At 60.7% G+C, this 22878-nt stretch overlaps 1 protein-coding gene across 1 annotated transcript; it reads right to left on the reverse strand.

The window, feature by feature from the left end:
• Positions 1 to 4680: 4680 nt before the first annotated feature.
• Positions 4681 to 20879, reverse strand: NR5A1 (nuclear receptor subfamily 5 group A member 1). Its single transcript, XM_069873156.1, has 6 exons — positions 20774 to 20879; positions 19717 to 19858; positions 15934 to 16574; positions 9459 to 9578; positions 8752 to 8899; positions 4681 to 5140 (listed from the first exon to the last, which is right to left on the reverse strand). The coding sequence occupies exons 1-6, from the start codon at positions 20873 to 20875 to the stop codon at positions 4893 to 4895; spliced, it is 1401 nt and encodes a 466-aa protein (XP_069729257.1). The 5' UTR covers positions 20876 to 20879; the 3' UTR covers positions 4681 to 4892.
• Positions 20880 to 22878: the final 1999 nt, after the last annotated feature.

Here is a 22878-nt window from a genome sequence, read left to right on the forward strand (position 1 = left end):
AGCAGCGCAGCATCGCATAGGCTCCCCCATCTCCACAGTTGCTTGTTCAACAGAGCAAAATGCTGTGTAGCTTGTGGAAATAACGGCTTCCAGGGGAAGCAAACCATAAACCTGGGTGCTTGGCGATGGGCAAGAGACCAGTCAGTTCAACACAGACACCGTTTCTCCTTTTCTCTTTGTTTTCTCCCAAATAATTCAAAGAGAAGAGGCATATTTTGCCCCAGTTGTCTTTATTTGAAAATGTCCAGCCAGCCCTAATGAAAATGGTGATGTGCCAGCAGCAACCAGCCTTGCAGGAGCTCCCGCAGAGACCCAGGAGGAACCTGCAGCCCAGCGCACAGGGCTGGTGGGTGGGAGAGCAATGAAAACCTGGGTGCCCGTGGGAGACTCAGCACTTACATGCCTCATTCACAGTCTCCCAGGAAAGCTGTGCTGGATCTGAGATGGGATCCACCTCTCCTCTACTCCGGCGCCTCAGCCGTGCTGTTGTGAGAGCTGTGGGCATCGCGCTGGTTCAAGTGCAAGGGGCAGCCGGTGGCCCGTGGTGGGATGGGCTCCCAGCAGTGCGTTCACGTGTGTGAGGATGAGGGTGGATAAAACACCAAGCTGGTGTCAGAACCACAGAAATGAGGAGTTTGGCAGCATGGCTGCAGCCAGGAGGCAGGTAGGGGCTCCCTTCCCACCCCCAGGACGAGGGCTCCCCCCGTGAGGACTCAATTCACTTGGAGAGGCCGCACGTTTCCGCAGTAATGAGCTCCAGCCCAGCTGTACAAAGCTGCGCGTTGCAGCGAGCGCTGCCCAGATTCATTACACCCTTTATGTAAGCAGGGGATGGCCGGGGGGGTTCACATATTTGCACAAACAATAAGTACCGTCTTCCTTGTCTTGGCAAACAAGAGCTCCAAGAGGCCTCCACATCCTCCGTCTCTTCAAGTGATGGCTGCTTTGTTTCCCCACGATAATTTCTTTATTCTGTTTGAATACGTTTATATGTTGCTAAGCCACACATAGCAACATGGATCTTGTCTCCACGGCCCAGCCTTTCTCTGATCGATACTGAGTAATTTTGCAACTCTCGCCGTGCCGCGTTAAATAAGATTGGGTTTAAAATAATAAGGGCATTATGAGTCTTTGGCATTCAAAGCCGGTAAAGCACCTGAATGTCGTGGGCAGTGGGAGAAATGCAGAACCCCCGGGCCGCCCTGCGATGGGAACGCCGCTGTCACACGTGCCACGTCCTTCTGAGGGGTAGAAGGTGCCATGTGCCCTGACAGAAGGAGCTGCAGTGCCACGGTAGCACCAGTACTTCCATGGAATCCCATTGAAACCTCCTTCTTCAGCACTCTCAGAGCTTGCCACCCTGCACAGTGAGCAGGGAAGAAGAGGTTCCTCCTCACAGCTGTGGTGCCGTGCACGGAGGCTGCTTTGGCTCCCTGCCGTAAGGACTGAATTTAGAGACCCCAAGGAACCCCACCGGTGCCCCCAGACCCCTGCCCTCCTGTCCCCGCTGGGGCAGCTGAGACCATCTCTCTTTTGCTTTAGGTTTCTGAGAAGTTTCTGGGGGACGGGCCCACGACACCGACGCTCTTCCAGCAGCCGGGAGGACAGCGGGTCGGCGGAGCCGGCTTCCCCGCAGAGGCCTGGCCCTGCCTCGCCGGAGGCGTTAGCCCCACGCTTCTTCCTGGCGGCACGTGTGGACAACACCAAGGCTGCTGGGGCAGTGTGAGGTCTCATGGGGCTTCACCTGCTGCTGAAAACCGCGCTGCAGCTCTCGGGGGGCACGGAACCAACAGGCCATGATCCCTGCCCGGCCCGTGGGCCAGCCCGGCAGTCGCTGCGGCTCGGGAGCCTGGCCCGTGGGGCGTTGCTGCAGCGTGGGGCTGGGCGCCTGTGCTCCGCTGGTGCTGCCAGGAGAGCTTGTTTAGCTTGGGAGGCCTGGAGCAGGCAGCACGGCAGCAAGCCCTGCTGTGCCCGTGGGAGCCGTGCCCACGTTCCCGTGCCGTCCCGACCCCTCGCTGGCCCAGCACGCCGCTCGCAGGGCTGCGGAGGAAGCACGTGCACTAAGGAAGACAACGGCTGGCTTCACGTCTTTTCTAAACCAGCTAACTTCAAAAGCATCTTCTGCTGCTTAGGACAAAAATGCCATCCCTGCTCCTCCCTGGGCTCTCCCCCAGCTGCCGTGGCCCCTCGCCGGCTGCGGTTGTTTCCTCTCGCTGTGTTCTTTGCACCCGACTTGTTCTCCCGTGACCTCCCTAGTGTTTAGAGCCCATAAAACACATTGGTTCTTTTGCTGATTCTGCCAGTAAATGCTGATTTTGAAGGCAGCCTCCTTGGTGTTGCGGTGTGTCCATGGGGATGGGCTGGTGCTGGGGCGTGCGGTGGCTTCACGCGGCTGAACGCCGGGAAGGGCGGTTTGGCCATGGGGCAGGGAACAGGCACTGCTCACTCGCCGTCTCCTGCGTTGCGTGGTGTCCCTGGTCTCGGCACAGCGTGTGCTGGCCACCAGGTATTCCCGTGGTTACCTGCTACAGCAGCCGGGCACCGGTCAGGAGAGCGAGGTGCGCGTGGTGACCATTGCTCCGCTCGTCAGGGTCGGCCCAGCAGCTCCTCCGGCCACCGGCGTCGGGGAGAGCCAGGGCGTGGGGCACTTCCAGAGCTGAAAGACGTACAGACAGGTCATCAAACCCATCGCAGTGCTGTGCTCGGCCGTGGGTTTGCTCCCTCCTGCGGTGCACATGCCGGGGCCACGGCGGCCACTGAGGGCTACGAGAAAAATCCCGAGTCTGAGCCAATTGCCCATAAACATCGTCATTCCTGAGCTCACTTGCGGAGCACACTCAGAGTCACTATGGCAATTTGTGGCAGCGCTTTGAGCCAGACCCTGAGTCACCAGTGCCTGGAATCCCACCTCTGTCCCGCAGCCACGGCGTCCCAGTCCCATCAAAGGCAGTCGGCGCTCCGGGAGAGACACACGTGGGCGCTGGGGCCAGTGGTGCTCTCCTGGGGGCCAGCAGGCAGGGCATCTCGCCAGGGGGCAGGGGTGACACCAACAGAGCTCAGAAAGACAGCAAAAAAGACGAAGTCTGCCTTTTTAAATGAACTGCAAAATTTATTACAGTGGTTGCTCCTGACAAGGAAGTTGGTAACCTCCTGCCTGGGAAGGAAGGGTGGGGAGTGGGGAATGGGAGGGATGACAGGGAGAAAAGGATGTGAGAGACAGAGAAAGAGAGACACTTAAGGGCACTTTTCAGTTTCTGAAAATAAAACATCTTTTACCTCCCAAACCATTTGCTCCAGTTCTTTAAGGTCACAAAAAGAAGAAGGTGAAACTGAACCACAGACTTGAGGAGGAAAATGCACAAACATGTTGAAAAGCAGACAGACATGCTCTTCTGCATCTAACAAGCTTCCACAATCCACGCGGCTCTGGGCTCAGCGGCTGCAGCTCCTCAAGGCACCGGCTTTGCGCAGAGCTGTGACGGACGACAGCCCCCTTGAAACGAGGAGCAAACACCCTCCGTGGAAAAGAGACCTGAACCAGCCCCAGCCACGCTGGAGGAGCCCAGGGGAGCCCAGCTGTGGTGGGGCTGCAGGAGAGGAGAGCATGGCTGAGACCGAGACAAAGCAGTAAAGAGAATCCAGCACCTCTCAGCTCTTGGGGATGCAGCTCCCAGTGCTGCCCAGTCCTGCCTGTGAGCCCCTGCCCCGCGATGGCAGAGGAATCCCTAGCTCTGCTCTTGTGGCCACAACGCGGTTTGCCTGGGGACACAGGAGAATACGACTCAGGGGCCGGGGACTCAACGTGGCATGAAGCACAAGACGATGCTTATTCACCCTTACCCACACACTTGCGCAGGTAAACGCAGGAGGGGCTGCGTGTGAGAGCAGCTCTGGGCTGTTTGCAGCCTGGACCTGCTGCCCTGGACCCTGCCCCTCGCTCCTGCTCTCACACTTGGGGAACGGGCTTGGTTCACGGTGCCGATGCCACCTGAGCACTGTGGCTCCCGAAGCTTTCCAGCCGTGGGGATGCTGTGCAGGGCCACGGGCCCAAAACGTCCCAGGGATGGTCCCTGCTCCCCATACAGAATCTCTTGGAGCCTCTGCAGCAAATCTTTGACATCGCAGAGATGTGCTGAGCTGTGGGCACCGTGGCTGCCACGGGCTGCAAAGCCACGGCTGATGCCTCCAGCACCAGCAAGCTCTGAGAAAACGAATCTGTAGGGAGGGCTCGGCTCTGCGTGTCCCGGCGTGGCAGGGGCAGTGTCAGGACACAGCGCAGCGAGGCCAAGAGTGTGGAACCCCAGCATGTGCACCTCCGGGTCCCAGCTTGGCTGCGTGGGGCCGACATCCCCAGCCTCAGCCCCTGCGTTCTGCGTGGCTCCTGCAGAACTCCTCTGCCTCCCTGCCGGTGCCTGGGGACACCCCAACACCGCAAAACCTCAACCCGGAGGGGTTTCACCCCACCTCTCCCCTGCCCTGTGCTCAAGGGGCCCTGAGACGTGCGGCAGGGTTGGGGGGAGGATGGCAGCGGTGGAGAATCGGGTGGTAGGGACAGCAGGAGAGGAGCTTAAATAGGAGCAGAGCCCAGCCAGTCTTTGCCCTTCCTTCGCGCTCAGAGCTGGGTCGGGCAGGCGACAGGTCAGGCACCGCGGGTGCGGAGGAGCCGGGGGCAGCACTGGCAGCCGAGCCCACGGTGCCACAGCCAGCGATCGTCCTTACTGCGTATTAAAATAAACCCGCTGGGACTTTTCCAAGAGTACAGGTTAAATATCATCACTGAGCGAGGCGGGGTGCAGACGCAGCGCCGGCCGGCCAGCCCCGGGCACACACCCTGCCCTGGCGCGCTGCTGGCGGCACCGGGGGCTCCGCCGGGTCCGTGCTGGCGGCCGCGCTCAAGTCCGCTTGGCGTGCAGCATCTCGATGAGGAGGTTGTTGCAGGGCACCTCCCCGCTCAGGTGCTTGTGGTACAGGTACTCCTCCGCCTGCATGCTCAGCGCGCGGACCTCGGCCAGCCGCAGCAGCAGCTGGCGGAACTTGTCCGTGGAGTGGGGGTAGTGGCAGACCGTGTACTCCAGCAGCGCCGCGTTGGCCTTCTCCTGAGCGTCCTTAGCCAGAGAGTGGTTCTCCAGGTACTTCACGTCTGCAAGGGGGACGCGGGACAGTGAAACTGTGCCCAACCCATGTGTCTGCCCAATCCACATCGTGCTGCACCAGGAGGAACCCACGCTCCCAAATCAACACCTCTCTCGCATGAGGATGCGGTGCAGGAGGGGTTCTGTGTCCCGTCCTTACCCACCCACGAGCTCCTCATCCCTGTCCTGCCTCCCAGGTCTCCCCCAGTGCTAAAGACAGACTCCCAGACCCCCATGGCAGCAGGAGGGCTGCTGCCGCCCCATCCTCACCACCCAGGAACCATCAAAGCCAAAACGTGTTACCAGCTGTGCCCACTCACAGGGAGCTGTTGCCATCAGCCTCCTTAATTCCCGAAGGTTTAGGAAGCAGCTAAACTAATTCCCTGATAAACCTCGTCTTTCCAATGTGGCAACCAGGCTCACCAGCCTGGAAACCCTAATCCTCCGCACCTTGCCAGGGTCGCAGCAGCTCCCCGGCAATCCCTGCAGCTCGGGAATCGGCACCGGGCGGTGGCACTGGGGCGCGGGAAGGGTCCCTGCTGCAGCCAAGGAGCTGAGCAGCTGTCGGGAGGGTGATGCTGGTGATGGAGGTGGCAGTTGGGACCCCGATTGCCCTCCCCGCGCCACTGCCAGCTCCGGAAAAGCTCCCTCAGGACCCCAAAGCCGGGGCAGAGCCCGGGAGCGAGGGCACAGCTGCGGTCTGCGGGGTCCGGGGGAGACGCAGCCTCCAGCGATGCCCACGCCGGGCTGCACGCCGGGCACCGCGTGGCACAGGCACGAAGCACCACAGGTCGTGCCAAGACGTGCTTTCTCAGATCACCCTTCCCTTTTTTCACTCCTGTGACACATTTGCTCCTGTTGTGGCCATCTCCCTTCTACCTGGGTTGTTGTTATGAAATCTCTTTATCTGCATAAGGTTATTGTGCATGTCATTAAAAAAAAAAAAAAGAAGTTATATTGATAAATGTCAAATCTATCCCGAGTTGGCTCAACAATAGCTAGTTCTACTCGATGAACTCACCTGGTTCTCTGAAAGACCCTATTCACTGTTTAATTGAATATTTGAATAATCTTTTCATTCCTGCAAGGAATAAAGAATGTTGTCCAAATAACATTGACTCACTTCATTTAGAGACACTGCAGCAGTTGCAAAGACTGTCCTGTGACAAAGCCTCCCATCACACATACAGATATGCCTGGGATTATTTCTATGCCCTCAAGTGTTCTTCCTATTCACAGCTCCTTTTGTTTGGGAGAAGCTGCTGATAAATTGCAAACGCTTAAGGGAATGTGGGCTATAAAAGCCTCTCTTCCTCCCCTCCCCAAGAGTAGCTGCTTCATGAATGTAAGTCATGAAATCGAATGATAGGTCAATCCATTAAGGCTCTATTAAGCCCTTCTGTAGAACAAAGCTAACCTGTGCCGTCCTCATAAATATTGCTATTTTGAGAAGCCCTAATTTTAATTAAATCTCTTTACCTGCTCAGGAGAGAAATCTATTTAGAACTCAAATGGCAGCTCTTGTGAGCAGGGCTTGGCTTTGATTGTGCTGTGGCAGAGTGGTAAATGTGGAAATTCTCTTGTTAAAGGCAATTACATCCTGCACATAATACACAATCCCATCCTCTACAGCTGAGCCTGTGAAGGGCAAATTACTACAAGTGAGCTCTGCAATATGGAGAGAAAAAGTTGGATTTGGGGCAAAACGATGCATGGGAGAATACAGCAATTGGATTCCGTGCCCTCCCCGACAGCCGCTGCTCTGGGGCAGCAGAACCAGAGCCACGCTGGGCACAGCAGCTGCGGGGAGGATGCTGGTCGCGGCGCTGTGCCGAGGGGCAGCACGGGCACGGAGCCTCCCGGCGCTGAGCCCATGGGCAGCAGCCAGGGACGAGCCCGGCTTGGGGCACGAGCCCCACCAGCTCCAGGATTTCTCAGCCCGGGCACTGTTTGTGCCACACCTGATCACTGTTTGAACAGCAAATCATCGTACCTAATGTCTCTGGATTTCAAAACAGCTCTAGAGGAAAAGCAAGCTGCAGGAGGAGATGCCGCAGGTGCAGGATGGCAGCGCAAGCCCTGTGCCCCGAGACCCCCACCCCACCCTGCCCGCGCCCCTCGCCCCTCAGATTCACCTGCTACCGACAGCAAAGCGGCATCAGCCCAGCGGGTCCTTCAGGAGGTTCTGGCCCCGACCCCGGCCTTCTGGATGGGGGAATGGATCCCCACTGCCTGCAGCACATCCCTGCTCCCACTTAGCCTCTTAACCCGGTGGCCGCACCGCTCCTGGAGCAGGCTGGCTCTCGGCGATGGTGGCTCTCGGTGATGGTGGCTCTCGGCGATGGTAGCTCTCCCTCAAGCCCAAAGTGCCAAAACACAGAGCGCTGCTCACGTGCTGCTGCTCCTGGCCCCGCATGGGCAGAGCCGCTGGCAGCTCCCTGGAGGGACCCCTGGGTGCAGAAGCGCAAGCGCAGACCAAGGCGTTGGGGCAGGGACAGGGATGGGGTGACAGGGATGGGGATGAGGACAGGGCTACCCTGAGCTGGGATCACCATCCCAGACTGGTGCTGGCACCCAGGCACTGCAGGGACCCAAGCACAATTTTCCACAGGGAAGTGCTGGTTCCTGCCCTCTCAGGGTCTGTGCAATTAGCAGTGGCCATGGAGGGGTGAGAAGTGAAGCGGCCACAGCGGCAGAGGTGCGAGCCAGGAGCGTGGCAGCCAGCTGAGGCCCCAGCACCATCCTAGCACCAGGAGGTGAGATCTCCCACGAGGATGGGCCAAGGGGAAGGTGTCAGCACCAGTAATGAAGGCGAGCGGGCACCGTGGGGTCCCCATGGTGCTCAGAACTGCCCGCAGCCCCGACGAGGGCTGAGATCATGCTGGTGGGACTCTGATGGGCAGCCCCGAATTGGGGCGATGCCTGCAGGGAAAGGAGGTGCCACCCAGGCCGTGGTGGATGGGGAGATGCTCCCCACAGGGGCCGCAGAAGCACGGCCAGGGTGGGAGCAGGGCAGGATCGGGACAGGAGCAGGGTAGGAGTGGGGCAGAGCCCCTGTGCAGCCCCAGGGACACTGTGGGCTCTGGCAGCAGCACCCACAGCTCCCTCATATTTTGTCTGGGTGAGGCAGGACCGTGTGAACCCGCCGCCTCTGCCCGACCACAGGCTCCAGAGCTGAGCCTAATCAGGAGCCGCGTGCAGCCCCTGCCCAGTGCGGAGGCACGGGCGCTCTGACGCAAATCCCGGGAGATAGGGCCATCGCCTCTGTCAACACGCCTGTTTTGCCACCGCTGTATCAGCTGGCTGTTTCCCTGCCCGATGCAACAGCCAAGTGACCAAAACAGCCTCCACTTGGCCAACAGGGCACAACGTCCCCCGCGGCTGCAGGCAGAGCCTGGCCCCACAGGGCTGCTCGGTGAGGTGGGGGAGCCAGCAGGTCCCAGCCCTTGCTCCCAGCTCCTCATTAAAAGCCCCTCAGTCGCCGGTCAGCGCAGCAGCACGTTCAGACCCTGGGCTGCGTACCCGCCTGCTCTCCCACTCGCGAGACCCCGCAGCAGCCTGGCTGTGACCCCTGAGCGCAGCCGCCCCTCGCCCCAGGAGCCCCCGCGACGGTGCTCACCGAGGCTGAAGAGGATGAGGAACTTGAGGCAGACAAACTCCTGCCGGTCCACCTGGAGGGAGTGCAAGTGCAGGACGAGCTCCTGCGCCCGCAGCACCAGCGTGTTGAGGATGGAGCCAGCCTGCGCTGCCACAGTCGACATGTCCACCTGCAGGGAAGGGGACGAGGGCGGCATCAGCTGCAGCAGCCACAGCCCCTGAACCCTGCACAGGGTCCCCCAGCAGGCACCCCCTGTAGGGGACCCCACAGGGCAGCAGCTGAGCAGCAGCCCACTCAGGGACATCAAAGCGAAGGCTGATGGGTGAACTGTAAACCCCATTTCTCTAAAACAAGGGGGGATGGAGGGAGGGGTGTCTTTGCAGAGCACGAGCACTGTGGTCACCTGCATCTCCAAATCCATCCTTTGGGAAGGAAGGGATCCCCTTCCACACGTCATCTCTGCAAGTATTGATGAGTCTCTTGATCTTTCCGTGAGACTAGTTTTCACCCAAATCAGGAGCTGGATGGTTGGGCAGAACGGGATGGGATGGGGCACAAAGGGATGTGATGGGACATGATGCTCTGCACAAGCCGTCCCAAAGCGCAGCAATATCAACCCATTCATCCTGCGCCAGGCTGGCCACACGCAGCCAGGATCAAGACAAGTCACCCCCGAGCTCCCACTCCAGCCACCACCAGCCCAACCCCAGCAGCCAGCGCGGTCTCACCTCCTGGCCAGTGACGAGCAGCACGCTGTGCTCCTTGCCGTGCTGCAGCTGCCGGTAGACGTGGTCGAACACCAGCAGCTCGCTCCAGCAGTTCTGCAGCAACTTCATCTGGTCTCCCACCTGAAACAGAGCCAGAGCAGCGCTGCTGACGCCCTCCGTGCTGGGGCAGCACCAACAGCGAGGACGGCAATCGCCAGCACCCTGCGACTGGGTTCCTCCTGCAGGCTCCTGCCCCACGCACGCCTTGCTCTACAGCACCGACCCCACTCCCAGCAGAGGTGACAGAGGAGGCCAGGCTGGCAGTGAGGTCCCCTTGGGCTGGCAGGGATGAGGTTCACCCCAAGCAAGGGGCACCTTGGGCTGCAGAAGAGGAGATCAGTTGGGTGTCTGTCCAGAGCCAGCTCTGAAGCACCATGGGTGGTGCGCAGGAGGCTCAGCTGCCTCCCCACCATCCCACCGACTGCCACCATGAGCCTCCGGCTTTATCCCCTCATTGCTGCTCTGCACAGGACCCCAGCTCCTTTCTGTGAAGAGCTGAACCCCCATCCCGCCCGGAGCCCCTCTCTCTGCGAGGCGGGTGCAGGGAAAGGGCCAAGTTTGTCAGAAACGCTGTCCTGCCGAGCAGATCCAGAGCCAGCAGAAGAGCCCTGCAGGCCATTGTGCTCCCTGCCCTTAATAGAAGGAAGACAGATGCAGTATCACAGGACTGGATAATATCCTCGTTCTGCTGAAGAGGCTGCAATAAACCAGCGCTGGGAGATTGCAAAAGGAATAGAAGTCGGATGAGAAAGAGCTTTATGGTCTCAGAGCCCAGCACTCCCCGCCAGCCACCGGGATTTGTTTCTCAGGTGTGGTGGGTGGCCAGGCTGGACACCCAGCGGCGCAGGGGAGGGAGCTGCGGTGTGGGAGGCAGCGCTGGGGGCCAGGGCTGCGGTGCCCGAGGGCACAAACCCACCCGCGGCGAGGTGCCGTGGGGCTGCCGAGGCTGGGCTCAGCATCACGTCACCCGAGCCAGCGCGGGAGCCACGGTGCGTGGCCCAGTCGTACCGGCCGTGAGGTTTCCGTTCAGCTGCTGAACAAAGAACAGGGGAAAAAGCTCGTTTGGCATCAAAACAAAACAGAGATTTTCTGCTGTGGGCAGCCCTCGCAGGGCTCCCTTGCTGCCAGCCCAGCCGCGTGCCCCGCCGAGCTCCTCCGCCCCGGCTGAGACGCAGACTTGTTTTGGAAGCTTCTTCCTGTGCCTCATTCCTGAGCGGGAGGAGCTCCGGAAGAGCTAGACTAAAGGTTTTGCTCTGAAAAAATGGTTTTAAAAAATTCAGAAAAGGAAGCATTTCCACAGCGTTTGAAATCTTCCTTTACCCTTTTAAAAATCACAGAATTATCAGGTTGGAAAAGACCCACTGGGTCATCGCGTCCAATCATTCCTGTCAATCACTAAACCACGTCTCTGAGCACCTCATGCACCGTCTTTTAAACACCTCCAGGGAAGGGGACTCAACCCCCTCCCTGGCTCAGCTGACCCCAGACCCCATGAGCAGGGCCAGCTCCCTCAGCAGAGCACCCCCCACACACCCCAGCGTCCCGGTTTGCCCCATGGCCGCTCCCATGCCATCACGCCCCAGCGTGCTGACGCCTTTCCCGGGAGCATCGCTATGAGCCAGAGCCTCGTGGCCGTGGTGTGAGGGGATGTGGTTGGGAGCGTGACTGGGCCGAGCGGGGGCTCTGAGGGATGGCACCGGGGACCCCAGCGCTGCCCACACCCCAGCACCAGCTGTGCCCTCATGGCCCCGCGGCGAGGGGCTCCCATCGCCTCCCCGGTGCCCGCCGGCAGCCGAGTGCTGCTAATGGACGGCACTCAGAGTCCATCAATCCTCCTGGCCAGGCGGCACGCACGCACTCTCGCCTTTAAAAGTTAAGCAAAGGATTTTCCTCTTTTAATGTCAAGGCTTTTCAGTGGAGCGCTTTGTCAAGGACCTGATGCAAGCTGTCTTTAAGAGGTGATTTTTTTTTTTCCTTTTTTTAAAGCAAGCATTTAACCCGTTCACAAAACCCAGAGGCGAAACGCTCCCCACACACAGGGCGAGCGCTCCCCGGCCACTGGCAGCTGAAAGCACCTTGCTGCAGCCCACAGAAAAATCCATTTGTCTGCATTTGCCGGGCTCAGACCAGGGGCTGGAGAGGAACGTGCCCAGGCCACCCCAGAGCCACAGCACCCCAGATCCAAACACCCACGGGGACAGCACAGCCATGCACGGCTGCTCCAGGGTGTCCCCAAGCCTGGTGCCACCGTCTGCCATGGGACATCCCTGCAGCGTTAGGAACCAGTGACCACCAACAACACTGCTTTGCTCAGAAGGCCCGAACGGGTCCCAGGACATCAGTCCCCTGCCTCTCCCCACCTGCCATCAGCACACCATGAACACAAGGATCTCTTGGATGCCCCCAACCTGTCCTCACCCCAGGGATGCTCTCCGGGCGTCTTCCCAGATCACCGGTGCCGGATTGGCCCCCGCAGCCCCCGTGCAGGAGCTCAGCACACACCAGCAGCCCGAGCCGCTGCCAGGCAATTACTAGCTGTGAGCAGGACCCATCACCTTGGCTACCGAGAAGTGCAAAAGTGGATTACCAGCCACCAGCCACCCGCAATCAAAGCCCCTCACAAGTCTAAGGTCCCCATCCTCCTGCCCAGGTACCACCACGATGGGTAACTTAGAGCAAGAAAACCACCAAGACTGGGGTGGCAGGACCAGGATCTCATCTCCCAGCTGGCAGAGCACGCTGCTGTGCCCAGGCTACTGCGTTTGCTGGCTGCAGGGCTGCACGGGCATCGTGGCTCTGCGTGCGCCCCAGGAGCAGCCCCAGGGCTGTGCCAGCCGGGACGCCAGCAGGCAGGGGAAGCCGTCACTTTTCCCCCAGTGCATAGGACGCTAAAGGTTGCTGCAGGATCCACGACCAGAAGGAGATTTTAAATCTGCCAAAAACGCTCTGGCTGCTGGCCAGGAGATGGGGTCAAGATGACCCATGCATGCTAAAGGCAGAGAAGCAACTGACTACAAAGAGGCTTCGTCGTGGCTCCGAGGTCTCTAATGAGAAAGCAAAGGAGAGCAGCCCAATAGACAGACCTGCAGGAGCCCCTTGGTCTGTGGGAACGGCGCTGCCCTCAGAGACCCCCTCTACACTGGTGCTCAGCCGTGGGTGGGAGGGTGATTTACCTTGGCCCCATGGCAAAGAGGGGCCCGACGTCACCCAGCTCCCCGTGGCTGCACCGTGCCCCTCCACGGGCAGCAGGGACCCGCCACACACCCAGCCCGGCCTTCGGGCTGAAACCATGCAATTTGTTTAACATTCCTGGCTGCTCATCCCAATCTAAAGGTCACGGCACCCCTGTGTGCACAGTATTTATATGTACGTATGGCTGTAACACCTCTATAAACCAGGCTGTGCAGGAGATAAACCAAACCAAACCCAGACACAATGTGAGCGTGCGAGTGTGCGTGAGTGTGCACGTCTCTCTGTCTGTCTCGCTCCATCTATATATGAAAAAATTACATCTGAAAGGACAAAGTTGCCTGAGACTCACGACCCGACAAAATATATTTCACCCCCAGCCCATATTTTTCTTCCTGAAGAGATGCTGCAAATCTTCCCTCAGTCCTGACACATCTCATCTAGACTCAGTTAAAGTTCGTATTTATGGGCGTCAGCGCTGACCTCTTCCACCTCCGCCCGCACAGCCTCGCGCTGCGGCTGCCTGGCCAGCCCTCGATAAACAAGCGGGCCCCCAAATCCCCCTCTGCCGCGCGGCATTATTAGTCTTGCCTCCGAAGGCCAGTGCAGTCCGTAATTCTCTGCCTGGTGACACGAGATGAACGCCGCGACATCAGTCTCCCCGGCGGATTGGCATGGGGACCCTCGTTTGTCAGTGGCAGACTGACAGAATTACTGGCCCTTAAATGAAACGATATATCTGGGAAGTTAAATCTGTTTTCAATCTGACTGCCCCGCGCCTGCGGGCGGACGTGGCGTGTGAGCCGATGTCAAGAGGCCATTAGCCTGTCTCCCCCTTCCTTCCCCAGAGCAGCAGCGGAGCCAGGGGGGCTCTCCCCAGCACACCCCACCCCGCCACGAGGAGATGGCAAAGCCCCTGCTGTGCCGCTGCCCCTCGCCGGGCTGCTGGTGTGGAAAAGGGAATGGGAATGGGAGCAGGAATGGGAATGGGAGCAGGAATGGGACTACCAATTCCAGGGGGACCCACTCCTGCTCTCCCTGGGCAGGGTGCAAAGGCTCGTCCCAGCCAGGCGAAAGGCATCGCATCCTTGAGGGTCTGCTCCCTCCTCTCCAGGCTCTCTGCGATGCCCGGTGGGGAGAAGCCAGCTCCCTGCAAACCAGCCCTGCAGCACATGGGTGCTGCGAGTGTTCAGGCAAGAGATACTGTGCCTGGGGTCTTTCGCCAACACCCCCTCAACACCAGCACCCCTTACCCCAGCAGCAGCCCGGTATGATGCCCTGGAGTGATGTCCCAATGCGATGTCCTTCCAGCCTGGACTCCCACGCCACCTCGGCCAACAGCCCTTCCCAGACCGGGGATGGAGACCGTCTCCATCCCACAGACATTCCCAGGGGATGAGGGGCTGCTGGCATCCCCTGATGCGAGGAGCCCTACACACTGAGGACTGCCTGCACGATGGCCATCGATCTCCCAGAGCGCAATTTTACTCTGTGCTCGCGGGCTTTAGGGCAAAGCCATAAACTCGGCACTAGCAGGAGTTCATTTACCGCCCCAGCAGCTGTTTGCTTTTACGTGCTGGCCGGAGCAGGAGTGGGCTTGCAGGAGATGGAGACCTACTCCTGCTTCCCGAAGGCTTTGCTCCATGCACCCACGGCAAAGCCAGCGCCCCGTGCCCAGAAGGACACTCGGTGCCGGGTGGGCAGCCGGCAGCTTCGGCACCATCCGTGGTGGGATACACAGAGGGGCCTGGGCACCTCCACACCGTCCCCCAGCGCACGGGGGAGCCAAGGCCACCCACAGCCCTGCTTTTCACACACGCTCTGCAATCAGGGTAGGACACGGTGTCCTGCGGTCCCTGACCCTGCAGGATGCTGGGAATCTGTCCCATGCTCACCGTGCGGATGAAGGCAAAAGGCACGAGTCCCCGGGCTGTCAGCGATGGAGAGGGATGCCCAGCCGAGCTCCCGTCCCCGGGCACTGCACCCTGTGTCCTGGGCACGGCGGGGGACATGGCCAGGGTGGGTGTCTGGCACTGCCATCCCCCTGACCCCAACGGGAGGAGAAGTGCCGGCCAACACGGATTCACACGGTAACAGCCTATTTTGGTGGCACAATCAGGCTGACAATGGAGCTACAAGGCTACATGGCAATACAGCTGGGAGCTGGATTTACACTGTTTACAATATCTCCTGCAAAACAACCACCACCCTGTTCCCAAAAATCCAGGCTGGACACTGATATAATTGAAATGAACCCAACCCACCCCCACAATACCGTTTCCTGACACTGTTCTGGTAGCCGGGGGCTATTTTGAGCCACGAGGCTCCGCCACACGTGGCCCCGTGGCTCCCTGCAGGGTGGGCACAAGGAAGAGTCCGGCCCAGGGCACTGCGGGAGGAAGGTGGTTTTGGACACTCAGGTAGCGCAGCCTCACGCTTGGAGCATGGGGAGGCACCTGGGTCTCCCAGCCACCTCAGGACGTGGCTCTCTGCGTTTTGGCCACGTTGCAAGATTTTGTCTCCCGTTTTTGCATCAGTTTGGGATCTTAGGTCATCTCGGAACACGGCTGGAAAACATCAGCAAGCTTGGCAAGGTTTGCAGGATGGCAGAGGTTGTCCCACCCCTGCCAATCCACCCCTTCATCCCAGTAAGTATTGGAGGGGATTTGCTAGAGAGGATGGGGGTGAGCACCACGTCCCCCGGCCGAGCTCGCCTGTGTGCCCCACCCCGGCCAGCCCTGCCCCGCCGCCTGGTGCTAATAGGCACCCACCTGACAGCATCGATTTTCCTCCTAAAGGTGGAGAGGAGAATTGTCTCAACTATAATTCCTCAACGTTACATTTTTCAATTATATCTTGAGCTTGACGCTGCCGTCACTCTGCTGGCAATTGCCTCCACACCTGCCCCTGCCATGATGAATCTGAAACCATCAGCCCCTCGGTGACAGCGGGAACGGCTCCAGCACAGCAGCGGCGCCCTGGTGCCTCCAGCCCTGCCGAGCAGTGAGCCAGGCGCGGGGCAGAGACGCAACAGCAGCAGTGCTGGTGGCCCTGGGCTCGTGCCCACAGGCGTTGCCCTGTCCTCAGGGCGCATCCGCCCGGTCCTGCCCATTACAGCATCCCATCCTCACGGTGTTTCATACACAATCCTACCCATGGCAGCGTCTCATCTTTACAACATCTCAGCCCCAGTCCCACCTGCCTCCCAGCCCGGCGTAGCATCCCTCCCCCTTGCCCAGGCTCCTACCTCCAGCTCCTTGAAGAAGATGCAGCTCCGCGCCCACTCCACGATGGCGAAGAGGGTCTGGTCAGCCATCTTACACATGAGGCCGAAGGTGCTGAGCTTCTCGTGCCGCCCCTTGCCTTGCTCATGCTGCAGGCAGGCCAGTATCCGCGCCTTCACCTGGGCCTCGTCGGGCTCCAGCTGCAGCAGCTTCAGGATGACCTCGGGGATGTCGGGAGGGGAGCTGCTGGGGTAGGTCTCTGGGTACACGTAGGCGGGCACGGCCTCGTGCGTGTTTGTGTAGTGGTCCGGGTACTCGGACTTGATGGTGCGGTTGGGGAAGGAAGGGTAGTGGTAGCCGGCGAGCGGCGCGTGGCTGGGCACAGTCATTCCCAGAGAGGGCGTCCCGTAGGGGCTGCGCTCGTAGTCGATGGGCGTCAGGGCGGCGGGGTTGGGCGGCAGGGTCTTGGACATGGTGTGGATGCTGTGGATGGTGGAGGACAGGCTGTAGTCGTTCTGCACCGGGGACGTGATCTGAGGCACGGTCTCCAGCTTGAAGCCGTTGGCACGGATCAGAGCTTTCTTCTGCTGCTTTAAGGCACGGTCCCGCTTGTACATGGGTCCAAACTTGTTCCTCCCTCCGCGCATCCGATCGGCGCGCACGGCTGAGGGGCAGAGAGAGGCAGAGGCTGCAGTGAAGCTGCCCTGGGGAGGCCAGCGCTTCCACGCAGCATGAAGAAAAAGGGGATTTGGTGGCCAAATGGGGCTGGGGGGCACTGGGGAGACCTTCCCAGAAAGCCGCTGGCAGGCCGTGCTGCTCCTCGGCCAGCCCTGCGCACCAGGGACACGGCATGGGCAGGTTCGGGTGCCTGGCCCCAGCTCCTGCCTTGCTGGTGTTACCTTCAGAGCCTCTGGGAATTGCAGGAAAGGAAGAGACATCTGGCTTTAACTACAAAATGGACTAGGGGATAGAGCAGCCTGCACCCCTCATGGGTTGGGGGGACAGTCCATGAAGCCTGGGCTGAGCAAGGACCTCGACATCCACTTTCATTTTTATAACCCCTGACTCTGGACCTGCCCTCGGATTTCCTTCTTCCTGCAGAGCCTGGGACCCCTCAGCCCTCTCGGAGCCTGCATCGCCTGCATGTGCCTCTTCTCTGCAAATCCCTGCGTGTTCGTTGGGCAGCAGGGCTGGCAGCCCCGCCGGGCACTGCTCCCTGCAGCAGGGCTGCTCTGGCTCGCGGGCAGACGCTACCCTCCGTGCTGGGCGTCAGACACGGCCGAGGGCTCTGCCGGAGCATCCCGCTGGCAGAATCGCTCCGATGGCCCCATTGTGGTCTCCCAGCTGCAGCAAAGCAGATGTTCCCTCCGAACCCCAAAGAAACCCAAGAATGTGTCAGCGTGCAAGGGAGCAGGTGCTTCTCTGCAGCAGGAGCTCGTCCCTCCGCATCGCCCGGCTGCATTCCCAGCCCACCCTTGGAAGAGCCTCCGCTCCCCAGAAGATGGGAGCTGGATGGAGGAGAGCACGCCAGAGGGAACATCCTGCAGACTTAGCATCAAAGGGAAAAAACCCTCTGCTAGTTTACGTCCCCGCTGACAGCAGGCGGGTCTTGCTTTTGTGTCTCAGCTGTTACCTCTGCCTCTCTTTCCTCTACATCTCCTGCGGGTGCTGGAAGCGTGGCCAGCCCCGCCTGGAGAGCCAGGACACCTCCCAAACTCTCTCCAGGCAGGCTGGAAGCCTCGGCCAGGAGCACCAGCATTTCCAGGGCGAGCAGGAATGTGCTCCCAGGAGAGCCGCCCTGCGCTTCCTCCCTCATTCTTTATCCATGAAAACAGCATCTCGCTCGGAGCGGGGCAGCCAGAGGCATCCTCTGAGGTGGGGGTGCTGTGGCCCCCCAGCTCCTGAAAGCTCCTCGCCTCGGGGGGCGAGGGGGGTGGCAGTCGCTGTGCACTCACTGCCCCCCGGGACCCCGCAGGCTCACCCCTCGCCCAGCCTGAGCTGGCACCACAGACCGCAGAGAAAGCCCAAATCTCTCGCGCTCTCCAGGTGAGGTGTCTCCAGCACAGCTCAAGCCCAGGCCCAGCGATGCCCGAGCCCCTGGGCAGGGTGCACAGGTGCTGCCTGCACCCCAAGTACCACGAGAGATGCTCCCAGCCTGGCCTCACAAACCCTCCGCAGGCACGTACACCCCCTTCCCTCTCCCGGCGTGAGCACAAAGGGAGAAGAGGCCTCTTCATTCCCTCCCGCTCCGCTTTTCCTGCCGCTCGTGCCTCACTTGGGATGGAGAACAACTTGCTATTTGCCTCGTCCCAGCTGGCTGCCAGGAAGCAGCCGATGCACCCCGACCTCTGGGGCGAGGGGGGACAGAGCAGGGACTCCCAGAAGCACCTGCACCCCGGCATCGCCCAACAAACCCCCTGCACGGGCACCCACTGCACCCCGAAAACCCCCTCCCGCTCCCTCAGGTGAGGGCTCCGAGCTCTGCTTCCCGTGCCCAGGGCTCTCGCCCCGGCCAGGCTTCGCTCTCCATCCCCGTGGGCACCTCAAGGTCAACCCCTTGTCTCCAGAATCAACCATTTCAGGCTCGTTTTTGTCCTGCAGAGCTGAAGGCTCTTCAAAGCATCATCTCGGAGTTCCTCCCGAAAAATATGAGGATCCTGGAACAGGTGGGCCCTAATTTTTACCCCAAAAAGAGGGTTTGGTGGGAACGTTACCCTCTGTCGGATGATCCCTCTCGGCTGCCCTGCTGCAGGGCTTCACTGAGGAGCTAACGGCAAGGAAAACGAACAGAAAAAATAAATAAATAAAGAAAAAAAAAGCAGTTTGGGAGGAGAAGCCTGCCAAAACCCCGGCTGCTGCCCTTCCCAGCCACGGGGCTGAAGGAGCTCGCTGGAGAGCAAGGCAAAAACTGCTGAAAACGGGCAAAGCGAGCCCAGCGCCCACCCACGCTCAGCCCAGAGGGGACAGAATTGGGGGGCTCAGCCCAGAGGGGAGAGAGAATTGGGAGGCTCAGCCCAGAAAGAAGAGAGACTGGGGCGCTCAGCCCGGACAGGAGAGAGACTGGGGGGCTCAACCTGGTCAGGAGAGAGAATGGGGGGGCTCAACCTGGACAGGAGAGAGACTGGGGGCCTCGATCTGGACAGGAGAGAGAATGGGACGCTCAACCTGGACAGGAGAGATAGTGGGGGGCTCAACCGAGACAGAAAAGAGAAGGGGGGTCACAGCCAGGCTGGCACGTCTGACCACTCCCATCTGCTGCAAAATGCAGACGATTTCGGGGGAGAAGCTGGCTGGGGGGACCCTCCCCGCGGGTGCTCTCTGTGCCCTGGGTTTCGTTGTCCTGCGCTGGGGGCACCGCGACCCCGGCCCGGGGGCTGCGGGGCCGTCCCCGACACCTCAGCCGGGATCGAATTCTCCGTCCTGAGCGATTTGGGGACAGTAAATATTTTTCCCAAGTCAGGCAGCCGAGAAATCGGTTTTGCTGCGTTTCGCCGAGAGGGAAAATAAAATTCGCGGTGGGTCCGCAGCAGTTTTATGGTGAGCCCCGTCATTTCTAACGTTTTCCTCAAGTCCCAGATTCTGGAATTAGGTGCTTGAGAAAAACAACGAATTGCCGGCTATTTCCAACCCGTTCTGCCAGCAAAGAAAATCCTGGGAAACTGAAGCCGCGGCGGCCAAAACCTCCCGGGGAACCAAAACAAAAACAAAGAAAGGGAAAGCAAGAGGCGAGGCGAAAAAACGAATTTTTCCTTAACTTGGGAGAAGGAAACGAGCTGGAAGCGGCGGGAGCGGGGGATCCCTCCTACCTTCCAGGCGCATCCCCACCGTCAGGCACTTCTGGAAGCGGCAGTAGGGGCAGCGCTTGCGCTGGGTCTTGTCGATCTTGCAGTTCTGGCTCTCGGTGCAGGTGTAGTGCTTGTTGTTCTGCACCGTCCGCTTGAAGAAGCCCTGCGGGGGGCACCGGCACCCCGTTATCCCCTTCTCCCAGCGCCCCGATATCCCAGCACCGGCATCCAGTTATCCCGGTACCAGCAAAATGATATTCCAGCACCAGCACCCCGATATGCCAGCACAGGGACCCGGTTATCCCGTTATCCCAGCATCAGCACCCCAATATCCTGGTACCAGCACCCCGGCATCCTGGCACCAGCACCCCGGTATCCTGTTATCCAGGCACCGGTGCCCTGATATCCCATTTACCCAGCACCAGCACCCCGATATCCCGTTTTCCCAGCGCCAGCACCCCAATATTGTGGCACTGGCATCCCGGTATCCCGTTATCCCGTTATCCCAGCATCAGCATCTCGATATCCCAGCACTGGCATGCCACTATCCTGGCACTGGCACCCCGTTATCCCGTTATCCCTTTATCCCAGCACCGACATCCTCTTATCCTGGCACCAGCACCCCGTTATCCCGTTATCCCAGCACCGGCATCCTCTTATCCAGGCACCGGCACCCCGTTATCCCGTTATCCCAGCACCGGCATCCTCTTATCCAGGCACCAGCACCCCGTTATCCCGTTATCCCTTTATCCCAGCACCGACATCCTCTTATCCAGGCACCGGCACCCCGTTATCCCGTTATCCCAGCACCAGCATCAGCCCCCCGATATCCCGACACCGGCACCCTCCTATCCCGTTATCCCAGCATCAGCACCCCGATATCCCGTTATCCCGTTATCCCAGCTCCCCGGTTCCTCCGGAGGCTCCCGCCGCCCCGGGGGCTCCGGTGCCTCCGCCGAACGCCAATTCGCCGCTAACGAAATCGAGCGAGGAGCGGCTCCCGGGCGGCCCCGCTGCCCCGGGCCCCGCCGAGCCCCCTCCCCGCCGCCCCGGGCCGGGGGTCCCGCTCAGCCCGTACCTTGCAGCTCTCGCAGGTGAGCAGCCCGTAGTGGTAGCCGGAGACCTTGTCCCCGCAGACCGGACAGAGCTCGTCCAGGTCCTCATCGTAGGAATATTCCATCCCCTCCAGGCGCTGCCCCGGGCGGAGCGGAGCGGGAGCGGCGCGCACCGAGCGGCAGGTGCCGGCACCGAGACCTTTATAGCGCCTGCAACGGCGGCTCCGAGTCACCCCCCCGGCGGGGAACCTCCTCTGGGGCGAGGCCGGGGGGGGACAGACAGCGGGACACGGGGGTGGACGGACAGGGGGACACGGGTACGGACAGACAGAGGGACAGCGGGACCCGGGGATGGACAGACAGAGGGACAGGGGGACCCGCACCCGGGGATGGATGGACAGCAGGACAGGGGGACAGCGGGACTCGGGGATGGACGCACAAGGGGACCAGCGCCCAGGGATGTGGGAATGCAGGGACAGAGAGACCTGCACCCAGGGATGGATGGACAGAGGGACAGCAGGACAAGGGGACCTGCACCCGGGGATGGAGGGACAGAGGGTCAAGGGAACCCACACCCGGGGATGGAGAGACAGGGGGATCCACACCCGGGGATGCAGGGATGGAGGGACAGAGGGACACGGGGATGCGGGGATGGGGCCATGCCCTGCCCTGCTGCTGGCAGCCCCAGGTGAGGGGAGCAGGGGTCGGGAGCAGGAGCAGCCCCCCAAAAGCAGCTCCTGCCGCTGCTCCTGGGGTGGGGGAAGCTCCTCAGCCAGGCCTCAGGGACCCCAAGGGCAGGGTGGGTACAGGGCTTCTCTTTGCAGAAAGGAGTTTGAGACCTTGCCCACTCCCCCAGGCCGGGGACACGCTGCCCCGCACCATCCGTGGGGAACAACCAGCCCCCTGCTTCCCCCAGCACCCAGCCTGAGTGGAATACTGCACTGTGCACGTGGGTGTGGGAACTGGGGATACTGGGGGCTGCACTGAGCCAGGAGTCCCGGAGGCTGCAGCACCACAGTCTGAGCAAGAGGAACACCCCACAGGCAGCCCCACTCCACAAAGAACCCCCGTGCCCTGCCAGGTCCAACCCCATTACCCTGTACTGGGTGGTCCTGCTCGCCAGCCAGCCGCGAGGAGATGCTCACAAAGCCCAGGGAATGGTGCATGAGGAATATTGGGGTGTAAGATACCTCCTGACACCTCCGCTGGGGCCACTAGTGAGGAGGTGACAGCTCAGACCTAGCACTGCCCACCTGGCATGGAACAGCCACTGCCCACAGCGTCCTGCTGCACCTTCCACCAGTGGTTGTTCACCACCAGGATTTAATTCACTGCTTCACATTCTTAATGAAACGTTCCATGATGCCAGCGAGCTGGCACAGAGGGCCCCCTGCTCCCAGCGTGTCCTGTTTATCGGGATGCTCCCGGGCTCGTCGTGGGGAGCTGGAGGCTCCAGCACGGAGCCAGGTGCTGCGGCTCAAGCCCCGGAGTCCCTCTGGGGCTGGTGCGTGGGCACAGCCTGTCCCAGCACGGGCAGGAGCCTGCTACCCGCAGAGCCCCCAGGACAGAGACCCTGTTCAAGGTGTTTTCATGCCCGAAGGAGCTGCAGGGAGGGCAGCACAGGGGGTCCCTGATTCCACGGGCACCCGGAGCTCCCGCATGGCGGGGTCTGTTCTGCCAGCAGCGCCCTGCGAAGGGGAGTCGTGGCTGCGGGCCCCGCAGGGCTCACCCCACACATCTCATCCTGCACAACTGATCCTACAAGGCTTGTCCCGCACAGCTTGTCCCGCATGGCTTGCCCCGCATGGCTTGTCCCACCCTGCTCGCTGGTGCGGCGGGTAGGAAGAGCAGCGAGCTGGAAACGGGCTGGATGGAGCATCGCTCCAGAGGCACCAGGGATGGAGCCCAGGCTAAGAATAGCAGCGGAGGAGCCCCCGGTGCGGGTCAGCCTCTGCTTGGCCGGGCAGGAGCGCTCCCACCGCCAGCGGAACCCCTGGGCCACGGCCCCCGCGCTCTCCGCACGCTCCCGGGGGAGCTGCTGGGCAGAGCTGCCATCCGGGAAGAGGAGCCCAGGAGGGGCCGCGGCGCGGGAGAGGAGCCCAGCAAACATCGCGAGGAAGAAAAGCAA

This window comes from Phaenicophaeus curvirostris, chromosome 20 (genome assembly GCF_032191515.1).
Source record: "Phaenicophaeus curvirostris isolate KB17595 chromosome 20, BPBGC_Pcur_1.0, whole genome shotgun sequence".
In the NCBI taxonomy this organism is placed as follows: Eukaryota; Metazoa; Chordata; class Aves; order Cuculiformes; family Cuculidae; genus Phaenicophaeus; species Phaenicophaeus curvirostris.